The 22,042-nt window shown below is 38.4% G+C and overlaps 1 protein-coding gene across 1 annotated transcript in view; it reads right to left on the reverse strand.

Moving 5' to 3' along the window:
- Nucleotides 1-388: 388 nt before the first annotated feature.
- The window catches only part of UGT8 (UDP glycosyltransferase 8), an 81,978-nt gene continuing 60,324 nt past the window's right edge, over nt 389-22,042 (reverse strand). Inside the window, exons 3-6 of the mRNA XM_011237404.3 lie at nt 9,799-9,941; nt 8,197-8,273; nt 5,164-5,383; nt 389-2,973 (exon numbers count right to left, since the gene is read on the reverse strand). Of these exons, the coding sequence (XP_011235706.1) occupies nt 2,610-2,973; nt 5,164-5,383; nt 8,197-8,273; nt 9,799-9,941 (804 nt within the window). The 3' untranslated portion in view covers nt 389-2,609. The remainder of the gene's footprint in view (nt 2,974-5,163; nt 5,384-8,196; nt 8,274-9,798; nt 9,942-22,042) is intronic.

A 22,042-nucleotide genomic window follows, 5' to 3' on the forward strand; every position in this document is an offset into this window, starting at 1 on the left:
CTACGTTGATAAACACCAGAGAAGACCTTACCAGAAAATGATCAAGGTAGTCTGAGATTGTCCTCAAATTTTAACACAAAGTTTCTATCTTCTCAAGAAGAATCTCTAACTTTCAACTTCAATCATAAACCATTGTTTTCATCCAAACATTGGCTCCCTTCAATCCCGGACATCCAAATTCTGCCCCTATGTCTACGTGGAGGGATATTAAAAGTTATGGCTCTAAAGGTAAAATGGATCGATGTCTTAATTCTCATTTGCATTTGATAGGATGATGACCAGCTATGAAAATATTTGCAGAAGTTCTTTTCAAAAAACAAATGAATAAATACCTTCTTGAAAACTTTACTTTATTGGAGAATCTAGCCCAAATGTGGAAAATTTAAAATCACTCTATTTACCAAAACTGGCTAACAATAAGCTTACTAGAAAAAAAAAAAGAACAACAATGATCAGTAAATGCCTACACTTAACATTCTTAATCTGGGATAATTTTAAGATCCATGTTGATGTACTTATAAGATAAATCCCTCTGTTTAATAATAATAAAAAAATTCCCATGTAACATTTTGTTTTTTACACTCATATACACATATAAAAGTTGGGAGACATGTCTTAGAAACATGTTTATAATGGATATACATAATATTGTGAAATAAAATCTGAATAAAAATTTTATTCCAACAACATTTCTCTATTTTTAAATCATGTTTATTGTTTAAGTTTTTATCACAGTGGAGATTAATTTATGCTTAATCATCCAGTGAGTGCCTACTGTCAACTCATCCAATTCCAAAAAAGTAAAGTCAACTCATTCATACACTCTAAGCCTGTTCCCATCCCACCATTCATTGCCTGTGCCTTTTTTCCCTTTTAACGGCAATATAACGATAAGATTGTGAAAAGGTATAACTAATAGGCTTATATGTATAATACCATTTCTTCAAGTATTCAGAGAGCAGTACATTTGTCTGCACTGTATATTAGAAAACTATTTGTGACATTATTTCTAAGTAGAGGAGAGTGGCTCCTGGTGGGACTGTAATGAAGTTGTATGTCATAGTGTATGACAAGGATTTACAGCATTCTAGAATTTTCACAACTCTTCCCATGTTAGTGAATGTCATTAGGTGAATGCATACTTCTACTCTCAGCTGTCAGACATGGGATCTCCAACTACGAATAAATAAAGCATACACTCAACATGTGTAGTGCAAATGCTACGTAAACAGAACGACATGGAATAAACTCAGAGTTGCCAACCAGCGAACGGTTCAGCCGGGAGGCCTTGATTTTATGATGTCCGTGACGTGCATCGCTCTTCTCCAGTGAACACTGTCACTGTTCCGTGTCAGCCACAATGACTGGAAAATGCTACTGAGGTGGGGGGTGAAGAAGTGAAGAGGGAACTAGAAACTCATTTTCACAAGCGAGAGATACAATTTCTCGGTCACTTCTGTTAAAACAGGTAAAGTCTGATCTGTTCACAAGATCTCAAACCTCTCAGACAAAGAAGGTACCAATATGGAGAACTGTAAATGTCCCATTTAATTAAATGTTGGCACCTATGTAATATGGATTGTGTGGCCCAGACAACAAAAAGAATGAAGAAGATGTTTTTTAAAGTTAAACTTTGGAAATATAACACCTGAATATTCAAAGATTACAATATAAAAAGCCATCAGTTACAAAAACATTCAAATGAGGGCCCCGTTTAAAGATGCCACATAAGCAATAATCTTCAGTACTCTGAACAAGTCAGAGCTTTGTAGCTTTGTCTTAATTATGCATTTAACGCAATGTTATTCATTAAAATGAAATAGAAAAAAACTATAAAATTCTTCCAGAGGCAAATTATTGGTAGGGGGAAAACAAAAGTAATATATGACAACCAACTTATACGTTTACTTAATTGCATGTATTTCTCCCCTGGAAGTGTCCACAGCCTACAAGAAAAAGAAAACAAAAACAAAAAGCAAAACAAAACAAAAAAACACAAACAAAAAACCCCCCCAAAAGTATAAAAACGGTGTCATTTATCTTTTCATTTTCTTCCACTGCATTCAGTTTTGAGGGAAAAGTGTTCTTTCATGGTAAAGCGTTCTGTGTTCACATATATTAAATTCTAGAAAAGAAACATTTGGAGCCTGTCTTTCAAATTCATTCTTGAATGTGTTGTACCTTCGACAAATATGCCAAGCAGGCAGCTAAAAATTCTCTTAATTAGGAAACACACACACGTACACACATACACACAAACAAACAAATCTTTTTAAGAGAAAAGAAACCATTCCTCATCTGGGACACACACGTATCAAGATTCAAAACTAAGGTCTGACATGGTCACTTAATTGATTTAAATAATTAAGGCTTCTAAAAGGTTCAGTGCCAAAACTCTCTGTATCAGTATTCGAATGAAATACATTTTTGCATTTTAGGTTTGTGCTTTTTACAGCCATCTTAATTTCATAGAATTTTGTTAGTAAGATCAGATAAGGGAGTGTTAGAATTGTTTCCCGACATTTTACTTTTAGTAGGTGTTAGACTAAATTATAGGGATAAAAATTCAGTGACTGAACAGATTTGTTACTATCCTGTGCGCTGTTGGCTCATTTCACCTTCTTTTCATGTTTAATATGGCCATTTCTTTTGTACTTGCCATTGAGGATTCCATTATGGTAATGTCCATTAACCGTGCTATGCTTATTTCTAGACCACAAGCTTTTGATTTTTCTGTAGATAAATTTTGTCACCCAGGACAAGAAGAAGTAGAACAAGGCAGCACCAAGCAAAAGCACAAAGGCAATATCCAGTAAAAAGTACTGACAGAAAGAGATTTGATGGACCGCGGCACGTAGGTGATGGGCTCCGTTGTGACGAAGAATGTAATCTATCCAATAGACAGTCCGATTGACAGGGTGACCAGGTTGATCCTTGTGGATTTCTGAAAGCTTCTGGGCCCTCTGACGGTAGCTGTGGAGTGGAGAAATAGAACACAGAATGATCATGTCGATACAAGGTTCAGTATCATGACTTTCTCAATCTAAAAATGAGGAAAAGAATAAAAGCAACTATTTTTATTAAATACCTAGTAGGTGCCAAGCACTGTGTTAAGTGCTTTAAACACAGTATCTTATAAATAAATTTTAAACAAGTGAGGAAAATGGAAATCGGAGAGACTAAGTGACCTGATGTAATTACAAAGTTGAGATTCCGATCCAAGCATTTCTGACTCTAAACCCCAGTTTTGTTTTGTTTTGTGTTTTGCTATGCCATACCTCTTACCCACACATACTCCTTCTCCAGTTTTAAATACTATTAGCCAATGAGTCTCAAGCAGGAAGAGAAGTCTATTTATTAGATTCTAAAAGAAAGAGATGAGAAAAAATGCAGAATTTTGTCCCAACACCTTCTTTAAGCAATGAAATTTAACTTTGCTCTGATTTAAAATAACATTAAGTGAAGCTGTGAGGTTATTATACTTGTTCAACAGAGGAAAAGAAGTTGAGATGCACCACTATGAAGCCATCCACAGATGACATTATATGTAGTACATACATATGCGTGTGTGTGTGTGTGTATACACACACATAACCTCTTAAAAGCTTAATCTGAAACCAGAGTACTTCTGTACACTTGAAGACTGCACAACTGGGATTTAATTGCAGTGTGACCTCTGACTATAGCGTGGCCTCTGATTAGGCCCTGTTTATATCTCGAAGAACAATGACAGCGGGATTACACGTGGATAATCCAACTTTTCGCTTTTTTCTGTAGAACAAATCCAATCTCAGTAGCTCTTGCAACTATCCCCCCCCCATATACTCCACTTTAGGGCTGTATTTTGCAAACCTTCCTTAAAAAGCTTGTAAGGCATATATCATTTTTCATAAAATCATGTCTCGAAAAAACTCAACTTCAAAAGAAGAGCCATAGAACACAGACAGAGGGATCCCCATACTCAGGCACCTGGGGTCATAGAACATATTGCTCCCGGTGCCAGAGCTGTGATCAAGACACTGGATCCTTTAAGAGGTCAGAGCATGGGGGCGCCTGGGTGGCACAGCGGTTAAGCGTCTGCCTTCGACTCAGGGCGTGATCCCGGGTTATGGGATCGAGCCCCACATCGGGCTCCTCCGCTGGGAGCCTGCTTCTTCCTCTCCCACTCCCCCTGCTTGTGTTCCCTCTCTCGCTGGCTGTCTGTCTCTCTCTGTCAAATAAGTAAATAAAATCTTTAAAAAAAAAAAAAAAAAGAGGTCAGAGCATGAAGGCAGCTTCTGAGCCCACATAAGGCAGCACAATGGACCTCAGCGCACTTGAATCCAGCCTTTTATATGAAAGCTGCATCATTTTACATGAAAGAATTTTTCTTATTGTTGGTTGTTTCTTAGACTATGGCAATGTTTCTCAATCCAGTGTTAAGCCATATCCCGCAGGTATAAAGAGAAAAAGCATATAGTCCTCCAAAATCTACTGTCATATGAAATGCAAGATCAATTAAATGTCATGTAAAAATGGGGGAAACTATTATGCTGTTTTAAAACTACACAAGCCAGCTCCCTAGATGACCCTTTGAGACTCAGTGGTTAACTGGATTAACTCAAGAAATCAAATATTGGAAAAAAGTAAAGATTCTGATTAGTCATGCACCTGAGTAAATAACTTCCTGTGTTTCGGTGATACTTGTCCTAGGGAAACTTAGCACCGGTCAATACAAAGAGCACCAGCTTTGGAATCAGACAGTCCTGGTTCATATTTCTACTCTAATAGCTGTGCAACTGTGGGCAACTTACTTAAGTTCTCTGAGTTTCAAGTGCCTCATTTTTATAATGTGAATAATGAAAACAGTCATATACAGATATTATGAGTATTAAAATGAGATGAAGAACACAAAATTTGACACATTTTAAGGACCCGATAATTGTTCCCAGTGGAATTTCTCCCTCAATTTGGCAAATCCTGGTAGGATGTTATTCAAGGTCATACATGGCTGGATTGCTATCTTTATTTCTGAAATTATAGAAGACATGCAGAAGGCATTAGACAGGAATCTAGAGAATATTTCTATAATTGGTCTATTGACAACTTCTTGGTAATGATCGGTTATTGACAATATGCTGTGGTATATACATTTCATCTACTTTCATATTAATTGAAACTTACCTGGGATTATTGATAACTTCCACCAGTGCTTCATATAGCTCTCCTTCCGTCACTGTCTTCCATTCTAGCAATATCCCCATGCCTTTTGCCTGGACCCGAGTCATAGTGTCATAGTGGTCTCCAAAGAGTGGGATTCCCACTACAGGTACACCGTGATACATAGTTTCAAAAATACTATTCAAACCACCATGGCTCAGGAAGGCTTTAATATTTGAATGCCCTAAAGAAGGATTAAAAAAGAAAACAACTTACAGTACTATGTATTACTCTAAAAAGAGATTTTCCAGAAATCTCATGAAAGTCAACACTATAGTAAATATACATTTTAGATACAGGATTTTTAAAGGCGTGATTTCACTGATTCCTGCTCTACATCAATTAAAATGCTTATTACATAAATAATGAACTGATTTGTATATATTAGTTAAGAGCCATTTTTAAATAGCTAAAATTTATAGCTTTAAGGAGTATATTAACAACTTTCCCTCAAATGCAAATATCAACTGACTGGCCACATCTATTTAAGTGGCCAGTAATAAATAGGAAGTCAACGAAAGCAAGAAATGCCAAAAATACCAGGGTGCAACCACAGTCTACTAAAAATAGACATCCACTTCTGGATACCCAAGCATTTATCTCCCTATATATATTTTTTAAAGATTTTATGTATTTATTCAAGAAAGAGAGCACAGAGCGAGAGCGCATAAGCAGAGGGAGCAGAGGAGCGAGAGGGAGAAGCAGGCTCCCCACTGAGCAGGAAGCCAGATGCAGGACTCAATCTCAGGACCCTGAGATCATGACTTGAGCCAAAGGCAGACACTTAACTGACTGAGCCACCCAGGCGCCCTGGCATTTATCTATATTAATAAGTAGAACACACTTGGTTAAAAAAAAAAAAAAAAAGTTAAGACGTGGGGCTGGACTCCTAAGTCCATGAAGAGTTCATGTGCTGGAGGGACACTGTATAGAACAAAGTATTTCCGACATTTAAGTCATGTCAGCTTCCGTGCTTTACAATTTTAGGGTCCAATTTCACAGTTTAGGTATATAGACAAGTAGGGACTGACACTTATAAAAATTAGTTGTAAGCAATGGAACATCATGTAACATCTAGTTGTCTCGGGGACAAAAGAAGATGATTTATCAAAATTAATGAGGTTTTTCAAACCCCAGATCTCCTCCTGAGCAGCCCGTACTGCATAAAGAGACCGAAAGCCTCGTATAAGGAGCGTGGGACAGAGACACACGGCTCTTAGGAAGTGTGTGCCATGGTCAGAAAGGGACTACAGCTCACAGAAACGAAGTTTTGAAATATTCACACACCAGGTACACAACAGACTCTGGCTGTTAAACCTTGGTCTCACCAAGGACCATCCCACCCCATGTCTAGCGGGGTTAGTCACTCAGTGTCACCTTTGCCTACAAAGAGTTGCTCAACTTGGCCCACCTAATGGATCTGTCCTCTCAGTGCATTTCAAACTTTCTATTCAGCAGCAAAACCTTTTCTTTGAACAAACCCTTACTACCAAGCTTGGCAGTGACAAATAAGACAGTGCTGGTGGGTGGAGGGCAGGGGGTGTTGGAGGGAAGGGGGGAAAGACAAGTGGTTTTCTTGGTTTCTCCTTCTCATCCTGGAGGAATCTTCTGATCACAGTTAATACCCAAGAGAGGACCCGCAAAGTCATACCTGGCGATAAAAAGGACACTAATCTTGGCAAAGGCAGAGAACTGAGATTCTGAGGAACCTAGAAGAGCTCTGAATTTGAGGAGGCCATTGGGTGTGGACCCCTGAGTAGCTACACCGTGCTGTACGGCCTCTCAGAAAAAACCTGTGAGAACATTCCGATGTTCTCAGACGGTGGTATCACGCTGCAGCACCCTGCAAGAGCTGGCCGTCAAGAGTACCTTATTGACATTTCCTGCTTCTTTCTACCTTCTATGGAATCTGAAGTCATACTAGTAAAGACATTTAAAAAAAAAAAAAGAAAAGAAAATGAAATACAAGTATTAAGAAAGGTAAATTGCCCTGTTTCTGCTTCAATTTTGTCATTTATAGAATAATATATATATAATGAACTAGATGAAAAGGAATTACATATATAAAGAAAATTCCTCACTGTGTTTTAGTTACAAAATTCAATTTGCTGGTTTTTAGGATGGGTCATTGTAGCTTCTCAAAAATACTTTCCAATAGCCTGTTTTTAAGAATATTGTTTAAAGACACTTACATAATCTGTTAGATTTTAGTGTTACTGAACAGATGATGGTCAATATTGCCAAAACTCAATAACATTTTTATAATTTCCTTAATACCTTAAAGGATAATATGGCAGCATGTTTTCCTAGAAACTTAATGAAATTACTTTACAGTTTTACTATCTAAGCTTATTGAACAGAGTTAAATTATTTATTTCAAATATCTTAAAAGAAATGCATATAATTATTATTTTTGTTTTTAGCTGAGGATCAGAATCCCCCAAAATAAATAAATCAAGTGTTTTTTTAATAAAGCATTTCAAAAATGTCTGGTGATGTAAAGGGAAATCTAAACAGATGAACCAAATAAAAACAAGATAAACTGACTGTTTCCTTGGCCTTCTGCTTCTCTGTGGTTTCAAACAAATGAATAACTTCGAATTTTTCTGAGTTCTCAGATACATCTGTAATAAAACTGTAACACAAATCTATATTTTCACTATTTTAATTTTACTACCTTTAGCTAATTAGTCTAATCAGGTATAACTTTATTCACTGCTAGTTTATATAGCTTATTAAGTATATTTTCTAGAAAATTAAAATTAGTGACTGGTCTAAAAATTTTAATTTATAGACCCAAATGATTATACTTGACAAATTATTTTCCAGTAAATAAAGATTTGACTTGTCAGTTTGAAATCTAAGATTAGATACTGGATGACATAGTGACTCTCTCATGAACTGCACACATATTACAGAAGACGTTTAAGTGCAAAAATCACATTTACACAATTAAGATCTAAAAGCCAAGTAAGAACCTACATGTCGCAGACTTACCAAGCAGGTCATTTTGTGGTAACCATTCTATGAGCTTAGTGTTGTTTCCTAGATTCTTTGGTTTGGTTCCAGAAAACCTAAAATGTACATCAGACAATGAATCTTTCAAAAATCAAACTTTATTCCTGGTACAGACTCTGTGGTTAAATTACTAGATTTAAAATAAATGTTAAATGACCTTTTGTTGATATCTTAAGAAGGAAACCATGCTTTAATACCAACAAAATTTTGATTAAGTTTCTTTTTCACATTTTCACTGACTGAGAGAGAAATAAAAAAACAAAACAAAACAAAAAAAACAAAACAAAACACCTGGCTATATTGAGATCTATTTTCCTTCAGTTCTTCTCACCCAGTTACAGAGATGGGGGTGGGGTGGGAAGCATCCAAATTAACCTGTGCTAGAAAGTCACTCTCCAGAGAACCCGGAAGGAGAAACACGAAGAAGCAGGGAGGGCCACACTGGGCAGTGGAGAGCTCCAGTCTCTGACACCCGGGGCCTAAGGGAAGGTGTGGGAATTGAAAGAAAGCAGGAAGTACTGTTCTCTAGCTTGGCCCCAGAGAGAGGAGTTCTGTGGGGAGAAGGATAGAATTAAGTAGTTTCTTGCCTTGATCTTTGCAAGATAAACCATGAACACGCTTAATGACTGAGGGAATGGCCAGAGTCTGAACTGAGCAGACACAAACTATCCTAAATAAAGCAGCAAGGTGCTTTCTGGGTTAAGCCTAATAGAGGAAATGCAATCGAACTGCCATCCAAAGGAAAAAGTCCTCAACAGTGGGGATAAAATATGTGTCCGTTTCATAGCTCAGTCAGGAAAAGTGGGAGCTAATCTTTACACAGTTGTTATAAAGGAAAAACCCATATGACTCAGACCCTTCTTGCAATGGCTTCAGATTTCGGGGCCGACGTTGTTCACTGCTGTATCCCCGGAGCCCAACAGCAGTGGCAGGTACTAAATAAATACATGGTAAATCGTGTGCAGGTCTGATGTTTACATGGTGGGTTGGGAGTTCCAGAGACAGACACTTGTGGGCAGGTCCTCCCAAGGGAAGCTGGGGGCAATCTATGGATCTGCTCTAACCAGCATTAACTGGCAAGTGATTGTGTTTTTTAAAACCTGGTCTTTTGGATAAATGAAATAAAAAGCATTTATAAAGAACAAAAGGTTCCATGAAATATTTTACCTGTTTATTCATTCATCCATCGTTCTTTACCTCATTCCAACACTGATTTGAAGGTATATAGAATATATCTAGAAATGCATGTAATTACAATTTTTTTAAATGACAATAACTAACAGAAGCAGAAACAGGATATAAAGCTGAGGGTAACATAAAAATGCATCCAAGACAAGGATAAATCATTCTGCATCATATTTTCCTTGTAGGCTATAGGCTTGATATCTCTTTCTTTATCCATCACAGAGTCTCATAAATTAGTCCCTAAATTTCAATACACTAAGAAACAAAATGAAAAGTCAGGGGCATCCTGCTAATCTTGCCGGGGAGCCAGCGTGCTGTGCTCGACCGCGACCTGCAAGCTAAGCAAAGGGACACTGAAAATCAACAGCGAAGAAACGATTGACATTATTACCTTACCTCCAAATCACTTTTTGGGGCAATCTCCCCAGAGCTCCAGCCAGTTTGTTAGCAATGTCTTCTGACAGATACTTGACACCAGCTCCGAAAGATACCAGGACAAAGCCATGTTCGTTAGCACCATTTACCCACCTCTGGAGATCCTATAAATCAAAATGCGGCAGTCAATTTTATGAAAGACCAATAGAGTTCAAAATCAGCTTCCTCAAGAGCCCTTTTTAAAAAAACTTCAGGTAATTTTCTTAAACAATTAGGAAGTAGAGGACATACAATTTTTCTTTAAATAACTGCTTTTGTTTGAAATATTTCATCTGACAACACCAACTGCAATAAGGAGAGTGAGTGGATGGCTAATTCAGTAAGACCAACAAATGACAACAAAAAATCAGTAGCTAATGGCCTAAGACCTCAGTCAAGACATTGAAACTGATGTTGAAAGCATGGTCAGGGATAAATTTGTATGAGAAGAGCGCCTGGGTGGCTCAGCGGGTTAAGCGTCTGCCTTCGGCTCAGGTCAGGATCCCAGGGTCCTCAGATGGAGTCCCCGCATTGGACTCCCTGCTCTGCGGGGGGTCGGCTTCTCCCTCGGCCTCTGCCTGCCGCTCCCCCTGCTTGTGCTCTCTCTCTCTCAAATAAATAAAATCTTTTTAAAAATTTTGTATGAGGATGCAAGTGAAAGATGTGGACTGGACATAAAACAAAAACATTAACTACCACCCTCACCCTCACCCAGGAAGATTTGTTTTTAGAAGTGGGCTGGCTTTATCTTAGTCTAAGCTTGGTAGTTCTCATCTATAAAGAGTCATACCGTGTTATATGATAAGAAAGAGAAGGAGTTAGCCAACAGTTCCACAGAGTCATAGGCTTAAGGGGTTTTACTATTTCTCTAAATAGTTCTCCAGCTCACAGAGAACACAAATCATACATGTTCTATCATGAGGCATCCAGGGCTTCTGGAGATCTCTGAGTGGTCGCTCTCCCTCATGGTGCGGGAAAATGCTAAATTCCCAAACCTGTCTTTAGACAGGCAACAGAGGGTGGGCCACAGCAGATCTGAGGTTAAGTAGGGACAACTCTAACACTGCAGGAATCACTCATGTGGGAGGATGACACATTCACAAATTTTTGCCTGTATGGTTGATTCATACTGAAAATGAAAGCAGTTGGTTTTAAGGGATACTATCCTTGCTTTGTTTTATTCTGTAGGGCACAGACTTGTTTTTATGGTATGTCAACCCCTCGAATAAGTCTTTGTCAAAGACACCGAGCTTCAGTTTCCCATATGAAAACTAATAGAGCCACAGCACTCTGAGGAACACATAATTCCACTGTAAGGAAAACAAACGTGCTGTCCGTTGACAACACCTTTGCCATAATACAGGCATGAAAACGGGACAGACCCACTCTGTATTCATGATGTGCAGCGTGAGCTGTCTCATGGACCCTGCAGTTCTCTCATTCAGGATGAATGAGTTACTACGGTGTCACCCACGTTCTTTGCATTTCACACCCCCTTCTGGCAAACCCTGATTCACCGCAGGGGGAAGGGGGCGGTCCCTGTCCAGTAAGAAGCATCACAATAGCATCACCTCCTAGCTCAATGCCAAGTATTCATAGGGAACGTTAGCCCCCGCCCCCCATGTCCTCCTTTTCCTAGCTTTTCTCTCTTTTATCACTTAATGAGATCTGTATTAACAACTCTATTGTACTCATTTTTAGCATGGAAGAGGGGGCCACATTTTTATGTCCAAAATGAGTTAGTGAGTAGTGTCATTAGATGTCTGGGATAATGATGGAAGGAGGTATTTACCCTTCTAGCTACTCAGTGAGTGAAACAGGCTGTGATTTTTAATAAAGCTTTCAATTTACATTCAACTACATTTACCAAGAATATCACATGTACTGAAAATATAACAGTGTTATCTGTGGATTCAAAGTAAGAAACAAGACCAAACTGATTTAAAATTTTCATTTTAGATACAGTCCTAAGCCAGATGTACTTAAAACAAATATGAATGAATGCTGCACGGTAGAATGACTCTAATACTACATTTTATCCCTATGGTTTGTCTTTAAGTAATTTATCGCCTACTACCCAGTTCTCTAAAGATTAAAATTTCAGGGTCAATGCCATTTTAAAAAAGCTTACATTGATATACTAAGCCTTATGGTAATATGTTATTTAAATTTTGTTTCCCAAGGACTTAAAAGGTCTTTGAGTTTCAACTGACTCTATGCAATAAATACTTCAGCTGTTTATTCTTTGTTCTGCATGATATAAAATTAAATCCATTAACCTATTTTTCTAGATTTTTTCCCAACCATCACTCATTAACCATTTACAAGAATATATTCAAGTTTATAGCCTTTATTGATATGAAAGGGAGTAGAGAAAATTTTACTCATTATAGTTCCCTTCAGGAAAAGCACTCAGCATTTTTAGAAGGTAATACTCCAATTGGCTTAGAATGAGGCCTCAAGGTGATTTCCAAACTGCTATTCCCTGGGCTGGAGGAAGAGGGGACATGAAAGGTCAGAGAAGAAACAGTGAGCCTGACACTGGGCTCCGGGACATAAGCCCCTCCCCCATGATCTCTCATCTTCAGCCTAAATTCACAAAACGTTTGGTCTGACTGATGTTTTATGGGAACACAGAGAGGCTGGGTTTTGGGTTTGGCTGACAAGGGTGACAGGCAGCAGGAGGAGTGGCAGGTGCCAGAGGCTGAAGGGATCCCGAATTTGCTGAACTCATGGTGAAGACCCGGGAACCGGAACTTCATGAACAGTGTGCCTGGCTTTCCAAAGGGCCAGAGGCCCCAGGTAGCATCTTGCCTCTATCTATATATGCAGTATTTTCTGGAATTTAAGACCCCGCAATTACAAAGTACAAATTCATTTTTTTTTAAAGATTTTATTTATTTATTCGAAAGGGACAGAGACAGCCAGCGAGAGAGGGAGCACAAGCAGGGGGAGTGGGAGAGGAAGAAGCAGGCTCATAGCGGAGGAGCCTGATGTGGGGCTCGATCCCAGAACTCCAGGACCATGCCCGGAGCCAAAGGCAGACGCTTAACCGCTGTGCCACCCAGGCGCCCCTACAAATTGATTTAATAACAACTCTTCAAAAAATAATAATAACCTTCATAATAAATGTGTTCAACTAAAAAAACACAAAACCCAATTCTGGATATTTAACACTATCAAAGATAAAGGTACGTTAGAATGTCCCTGCCTCCTCACAAATAACAGGTAAAAAGAGAGAGTAAAACAAAACACCTCATTTACAATATCAGCACAAACCATCTATATCTAAGAGTAGAGTAAGCCTAACAAAATATAGAACGTGTACATGAAGAAAATTTACTGAAGGACAAAAAAGAAAAACTGAGGAAGTGGAGAGATTTAACATGTACCAGGAGGGAAACACCAATGTCCTGAAGATGCTATTTTTTTTTTATAAAGTTAAGTCCGACGCATTCCCCACCTACATTCCGAGAGGACAGCTACAGAGCTAGAGCAGAGTCTAAAAGTCATCTGGAAAAGACAATGTACAAGGAAGGCCAAGGAGATTTTGAAAAAGAGCAGGGAAAGAGAGTTTTCCTTCTAGCTATCAGAATGCACTCTAGAATCTACAACCATCTCTACGAAATGTCCAGTTTTAGAAGAGACCACAGTGAAGGGGGCAGCAGAACCAGACTGCTGTCTACACAGGAACTGGGCATTTCCATCAGTGGGGAGAAGCCACCCACCACTGACTTGGAAAAAAATGAGGTTAGATCCCTCCACTAATATAAATTACAGAAGGATTAAAAAGTCAAAGTGAATTAAAATACATGAAGTACTTGAAAAAACTCCCTAAAAGATCTTTTCATTGTTTCTGGGTTTGGGAGGCCTTCCTGGTCCAGTCACAAATCCCAGAAGTCATTAAGGAAACACTGAGAGATCTGACTACAGAACAATAAAACTCCTAGAGTGTAAAAGACACCTTTTAAAAGCAAAATAATAATAATAGCAATACTAATAAATAGATGCAGAAATATTCTCAATATCCAAAACAAAATAATGAGAAAAATATTTCCACAACTTCAGGAAATACCCATTTCACAAATGGAAAGCAAATGGCACTCACATGGAAAGACGCTTAGCTTCACATACTAGTCGGAGAAACAAATTCAAATTGTTTTCATCTCATTCTCTGTAGTCTCTACAGTCCTTTTAGATGGTGTCAACATATAATTTAATCCATTTTAACTTAGAAAAATAATCAAACTCAGTATTTACCCTTAAGTATTACTGTTTTATAATTTTCTGTCAACTTTTTTGTTTTGCTATAAGGATAAAATGTCTTTTCCTAAATGGCTCTGGGTCTACTGACTTAGTTAGCAAACTTTTCCCACATTAAGATTATCTTTTATTTATTTTTTATTTTTTAAAGAATTTTTTAAAAAAGATTTTATTTACTTATTCATGAGAGACAGAGAGAGAGAGAGACGCAGAGGCAGAAGGAGAAGCAGGCTCCCTGAGGAGTGGGGAGTTTGATGTGGGACTGGATCCCAGGACCCTGGGATCATGAGCTGAGCCGAAGGTAGATGTTAACCCATCTGAGCCACCCAGGTGCCCCTAAGATTATCTTCTAAATACCATAGTTTCCTTTAGTAATTTTATAGTTTCATTTCTTGAATTTTTAATTCTTCATCATCCAGAATCTCTTTTAGGAGGAAAGAATGAGGCTGGGATCCATCTTTATTTTTAACCCAATGGATAGCCAGTCTTCTCAACACTACTGAATATTTCCTCTTGTCCTCATTAATGTAGAATTCTGCCCTCTCAGCAGATTTCTGAATTCTATTCTGTTCCATTGATCTATATATCTGGTTATTCCTGTGTCAGGGCCAAAGACTTTTATTTACTGTTATTTTATAACACATTTCAATATTTCCCGTGTTAGATTTCTCATTAGTTTTCATTCTGGGGATTTTACTAGTTATTCCTGTATTTAGCATCTTTTTAAAGGACTCTTCTTTTTTATTTTTTATTTTTGTTAGAAAACAGTGTATTATGCCAAGTTTTAAAAATCACAAGAACTTTGGCTACAGTTTTGTTAAATATATCCATGGAGACATTACTGCAGCCCCAAAAGTAGTAAATACTGCAGTGTTATATGAGTGAATTTAATTATTTTAACATTTCCTTTATCATTGCCAAGTATCAAGGGGAAACTTGGAGAACAAAAGAATTTTAATATGAACTTGGCATCGATCATTCTATTCCTATCTGCTCTGTAATATGTTGAGCGAGCTCAAAAATCCAGTTTCATGGTTTCCGGTACGTGCATTTGCAGAAGCAGACAACCAACAAGCCCCGACTCTTCTTTTTGAACACACCAACCGCCATTTACTAGCAGTAGCACTCCTTACTTACGTTACAGGGATTTGCGCATATACGGACAGAATTAACACTTCATTTCACATATCGTATCAGTTACAACGGTGCATTCAGTCCTTCCTGCTCAACCAGCCGGCACACCTGCAGCACGCGGCTCCACTAGATGGCGCAGCGAGCACGGAGCACGGGGGTCTGGTGTCTGCCTAGAGCTCCCCAGGCTTCTGACCCTCAGAACAGGTCCAACCCAGAGCCTGTATCTATGGTATTTCCTGCTCCTTGTCTAGGGGAAGAACGTGGTCATTTTCCAAATGCAAAGGAAAGCAAAATTATCACAATAATGAATCAAATATTAAGCAGGAAATCAGCAGTAGGCAGGTGCTTCCCTCACTATATTACTATGAATATTTCCATTCGTATACAATTAAAATAATCAATTTAGATACTTACGTAGGATTTGCTATAAAGTAATTATATATATATATATATATATATATATATATACATATACACAGCTTTTGAAAAAAGAACCTCACAATAAAAATTATCACTTTATCTTCTTGCAGGGTTAAGTTGTCTTAGTCCTTAACTGGAGAAGGCAGAATAAGGAAATGTGGATAACACATTTATTAGAATCAAACAGTGTATGTTGATGTATTTGCTTTCTTTATTTTTTATAATCGTGACCTGGATGCACAATGATTTGTTTTCTAGTACTGCCAGATTTCTTTTCACCAAATGCCTTGACTTGGTTATAGGGAGAATAAGACACTCTCCCTTGTTCCTTCCGTGGAAAGCTGTTCAGGACAAGCCGGGGGAAGTAGCCTGGCTCTGTGAGACTGGACAGGGGCTGGAACAGGAGCCAAGAGATGGGCCAGAGTTAGACAGGGGGAGCAAGTCACTCCCAAAGTACAAAATGTTTAATAATTTCACATCACATTTTTGACATGTTGGATATCAAGAAATGAAGGCTGTGAAAAAATATTAAAAGAAGGAGAGGGACACCTGGGTGGCTCAGTCAGTTAAGTATCTGCCTTCTGCTCAGGTTGTGATCCCAGGATCCTGGGACTGAGTCCTGCCTTGGACTCCCTGCTCAGTGGGAAGCCAGCTTCTCCCTCTCCCTCTGCCTCCCACTTGTGCTTGCTCTCTCTCTATAGTTCTCTCTCTCTCAAATAAAATCTTAAAAAAAAAAAAAAAGAAGGAGGAGGCGAAAGCAAGATCTTGAGACACTTAGAGAAGGCAATCATTGAGCGACTCCTTTTTTACATACTTCGCCGCCTATCCAAAGACGTCCTATTAGTTGTGGCCAATGTGAGAACCACCCAACTCCAGAAATGTAAAAGCAGATTTTTAAAAAGATAATCACTTCAGAACCAATGAAAGAACTAATGAAAAGTTGGCTAGTGCAGGCCCAGCTCTGTTCTGTCTAGGCTTCATTTTGAGGGCACAGGAATCTAGAGACCACTAGGCAGACTGCTCTCTGAGACCTGGGGGCAGACCGGGTTGCCGTGGTTAGTTACTATCACATCTGTCCTGATGGCAGCCTGTGACCCAAACATACTCTCTTCTCTCCCCACAAAATAGGAGCCTTGAGCGGGGGCCAGCACAGTTGAGAAAGCAGCAACACTGCGTCCTTTGTCAGCCACCTCCATTCTGAGACGAAGAATGCCTGGACTGTGAGAGAATCCTACATAGAGATGACGATGGGAGAAGAGGGACCTTTTTTCTTGTTTCCAACACCAACATCAATAGGCCTCTTTTCCCATTTTAAAGTGCCTAACATAAAGAATGTTCCGCTTTGGTCAGGTGGGCTGCAGAGAATTGGAATATTCATTCTGCAAAACACAGTAGGTAAGATAATAATGAACATTTTGATATAAAATGTTTTAAAGTTTGGGACATCAAACTTGATCTTTGGCTACTGCTAAGATAGTTAACCAAGACTCATTAAACAACAACAAAAAATTTCATTGAAGATATAAATATGAAAGTTGCCATTCAAAATGAAACGTACCAACCATTATTTGCACGGATCTGATTGGCAAAGAATTTGGTTCAAACCTCAGTTCCACAATTTCCTATGTGATCTCAGTCAAGTCTCCTATCCTCTCTCAAGCCCAGATTTCTCATCTCTAAACATGCTGATAATATTCACAAGGACATTGTGAAGATTAAATGAGGTCAAATATGTAAAAGTGCTATGTTAAGTAAAAATTACCCTGTTATTTTTTCCTAGACAGGATGTCTGATAAGCAATAGACTGAATACGGACTGAAATGATAGCCATGTTGAGAAGAGGGGAAAAAAAGTCATTCTGCACCAAGATATTTTCTCTCAGTTATACTCTGTTCACCATGTTTGAGATTCTTCTGAATAAAGCTTGTTCAAACAAATGATAAGTAGTACAAAAAAATATTTTACATGCAGTATTAATCTAGCTGTCGGTTTTTCAGAATATTCGAGGGACCAAGATTATCCAAAAGGCATAAGCCACAACTAACCTAAAGAAGCAATACGGTGATGAACGTCACGGTGATGGTTCTACTTTCTAAAAATCTCAGAAGATGATTTTTTTATTAACACACTGAACATTGAGGAGAACGAAATTAAGTACCTAGAAGCGTGCATTCATTTCCACTGGGATTCTGTAGTATCTTCTTTCTTTCTCATAAGGCTTTTAATTTTTGCCATTACAGTTACAATGAAAACTAGGCAAAATTTGAAACCTTGATTTGACTTTGAAGAGAGTAAAGTTTTCAAGGTTCTGAAGAACTTCCAGAAACTGCACACAGTCAGGATGTCCCAAGGTTACGATCATGACAAGGTACTGAGGCACGATGGAATGTATAAAACAATGAAAATCTCACCAGAAAAAAAAAAAGTCAGTCCAAAAAACAACATCTAAATCTTTCTTTGTTACAAAAGGAAGTTAAAAATCCAGAGATGTGGGGAGAATGAAAGAGATGTATGTTTATTTGCAACAGAGTGAGAATGAAAGGATGAAGATGCAGAAAGAGGCATACGTTTTCTGTGCACATCTGAGTGTAGCGTGCAGATGAGAGATCCAGAACATTCTTTCCTTCACAGTCTGCTGTCAGCTGAATGTTCTAAGTTTTGCTAGAATAAAAAGGGCATGACTATCAAATAGCATCCCAATAAATCAGGTGGATTTCAAAGTCCATTTATTAATTCAGCAAATATTATTGAGCACCTGCTATGTACCATACCTGACATTCTTTTAGTTTAGGCACTTGAGACATATCAAAGAACAAATGAACAAAAATTCCTATCATCAGAGAGTTTATATTCCTAACAACGTAGCCATAACCTAACTTTTTACCCTTATCTCCCATCAGGTTTGGACAGCTTATCCGCTCTTGGTTTCTCCAGATACAGCCTGCCCTGTGTGCCTGGGATTTCCACTTTACATCACTGTAATCTACCAAAGCCCTGACAAAGGATACTTATTTTCTGTTCATCTTCTCTGTGGGAGGTGCTCTCTCCCAGGACACTTATCACCTCACTTGTATGTGAACTTACACACAAGACTTTCTCTCTTCTTGGTGCTCACTACTAACTTTAAGAAATCAAGAAATCTAATAGTAATCTACATCCTTAGACAGATAAACAAATGCATTGCTTTTTTTTCTTTCAGTTACTTAGATAAGCAAAATTGTCTTTTCTCTAGAATTTGAGCCAACAAAAAGAATGTTGAACATTTTAAAGAAAGGTCTCATTTTTAAAATTCAACTTTAGCTACTAGGTTATATGGCTTGCCTAGAGAAAATAAAGGTAGGTGTGCCAGCCAATCTAGCTGTCTGTCTTCTTTCCTTCCAGGAAAAACCCAAAACTTTCTTTGTGATAATCACAGTTATGCCACAGAGACAGAATGAACAAGGCAAAATCCATGTCTAGGATGGAGGCAGATGAGTGAAACGCTGTAATAAAGTGAAATTCATACAAGGAGAGATTATCATGGGGTGTTTAGAAGAGATGAGGTGATAGGGGAGGACCAGACGAGGATCTAAACCAGGGCTGAGCTGATGAGAAGATTAAGGAATGAATGCATTGGAGTGTCTATTAGAACCAAAGACTTAGTGAGGGCTTGGGGGAAGGTGGAGGTTAGCATGATTTTCAGGTTTCTAGTCTGGAATCACTGTAGAATTAGCCAAGGGAAGAAAGATGTAAGGAGAGCAGGTCTGAGGGGTAGGAAGAAGAGCTTATATCTGAACATAATGAATTTGAGAATTCTGTGTCCACTTCTGTTCCAAGTGAAACTATCTAGAAAGCAGTGGGAACTATGAAACTTGGGAGGGAAAAATGAGCTATAGATATAGCTTTGTACCTCAACTATCTCAAGGGGAAACATGTAGGTGTTATGTAGACAACAGGACAGGTGGTCTCCTCATTATATCTTAGTAACACTTCCACTCACAGCACTATTTAAAACACAGTCCACTAGTTCAATACGTTGGAACATAAGAGTTGATGGTATGTGCCTATACTCCTAGTCTAGGCAACCCCACAAAAGATTAATTTCATCCTCTACTCAATCTGGTTCCTTTGGGGAGGATTCCAAATGACCATGACTCTCATTCAAGAATGAGTTCAACTTAATCTTGCCATGGCAGTCCCATGCTAGGGCTCTCCAGAGCACCTACACGGAACAGAAGGGGGATTCAGCACTGTTCAGACAGAAACGAACTTCCTGACTAGGAAAATCAGTGCCTTGCCCAAAGGGAGAGAATAAAAAACAAAACAAAACAAAACAAACAAAAAAGGAAGTTTGAGGAAGGGAGCTCATATCAATTTTGATATTTCTTAGAACTCAATAATTCCTGTATAAAATATCTCTATAACTCCCTGCTCAATCACAGAAAGCAGCTTAGAACTATAAAGTATGCCATTGCTATATGTCTGAATTAAGATGTCTTGGATTAAAGTTAAAGGCAAGAGAAAAGTTAAATAGCATATAGCAAAAAGAAACTGGAAAAAATTACCTAGAAGCTGAGTATTCATTATTTACTTCTGTAAGAGAAGAATGCATTCATTTTATTATAAATCCTAACTACTTGCTCTCCAAAATATTAACAAACCTGTAATCACCACACTGAGAAATACATATAAATCTACTATTTTTTACTTTTAAATTTAAACTTCCCTCCATCAATTTCAGCATCTGTTTAACACATTTAACTGCAGGTTATTTTTTAAATGGATACGGGGAATTGGTAAATAGTATATATATTTGCTAAAAGCACTCTAGGGAGCTATAAATTATTAATCATATGTGACCATTTTAGCAAAACACATGGGAATTACATCGTGTGGTAGACTGGATTTTTCCAGAAGTAAAGCAATAGCGGAGACCCACGTGTGTGTACCTTCAGAATGTTGCTACTCCCCAGTCAAGTGAGGCTCTCTGTGTCCACCCCTAAAAGCTGGGTCGGCTTGTGACTGCTCTGATCGATACAGTAGAAGTAATACTATGTGACGTGAAAAGCTAGGTCATGAGAAAGGTATAGATGCCACCTGCTTCTCCCTCTCTGGGAACATGCACCCTTGATGCCCAATCACCATGCTATGAGCTACGAGCAAATCCAGGCCATGTGGAGAAGCCACAAATAAGAGTTCTAGCTAACAGCCCCAACTCAGGTCTCAGCTGATAGCCAATATCAATAGCCCAACACACAACTGAATGAGCCTGAGGATGATTCCAGCTCCTACTTCTCAAGTCTTCCAGCCGAGACCGCAGACAACGTAAAGCACAGGCAAGTCATTCCTGCTGGACGCTACCTCAATCCCTCACCTACAGATGCTGTGGGCATTAAAAGATGGTTGTTTAGGTGGGCCTGGGTGGCTCAGTCGGTGAAGTGTCTGCCTTCAGCTTAGGTCACGATACCAGTGTCCTGGGATTGAGTCCCGCATCTGTCTCCCTGCTCAGCAGGGAGCCTGCTTCTCCCTATCCCTGTGGCTCTGCCTACTTGTGCTCTCTCTCTCTCTGTCAAATAAATAAATAAAATCTGTTTTAAAAAATGGTTGTTTAAATGTCACTAAGATTGTTTTTACAGCTTTAATAACTGAAACATTGCAAAGGATCTTTATTTGGTTACTTTCTCAAGAGGCACAGACAGATTTTTAAAAACAAGGCTAAGAGATCCATATGAAGTCCTAGAATTTTTTTCTCAGAAAAAGCTGAGAGAATAAGAAGTAACTATGGCCACCGAAAGCCTCATTTGTGACTTCAAACCCATCTAAATTGCTGCTTCTGGAGAAAATAAGATAACGAATAGACTTGAGGCCCAAAGAATCTAATTCTGAGCAGTGGACCTATGGTCTACATCAAGACTTCAATTGAGAAAAGTGTAATATTTACCTGGTATTTTTTCCAAAAGAATTCTTATAGCCCTGTTCCCTTTTGAAGTATACCGATATTACCAAGAATAGAGTGCACACCCTTCTTTAATCTGCAGGCATATTCATTTATTCAATAATTCAGTAACAGTTAAACTTTTATTGGTCAATTTCTATGTGCCAGGCACTAGGTGCCAGGAATGCAAAAGAGCAAGATATGGTTTCCTACCCAGTTCATAGTCCAGGTCAGGCTTCACAATAAGCAGCACATGAATGCTACCTTTGTCCTATTTCTTCCCTTTATGTTGGGGAAGTGGACACCCCGGAAATAAATAATATACTTTCGAACAATGCATTTACATTCAATTTCTGTAATTATAGTTCGGTTTTCTCTTGATTTTGGAGTTGAATTCCCAATGGAATGTGTAGCAACCAGCAATTAAAAGCTGTATGCAAATGGTTCCAGAACCAATTAGAAACACATTAGTAGTTCAATTAAATAAAATGTCAA

This window comes from Ailuropoda melanoleuca, chromosome 11, assembly GCF_002007445.2.
Source record: "Ailuropoda melanoleuca isolate Jingjing chromosome 11, ASM200744v2, whole genome shotgun sequence".
Classification (NCBI taxonomy): Eukaryota; Metazoa; Chordata; class Mammalia; order Carnivora; family Ursidae; genus Ailuropoda; species Ailuropoda melanoleuca.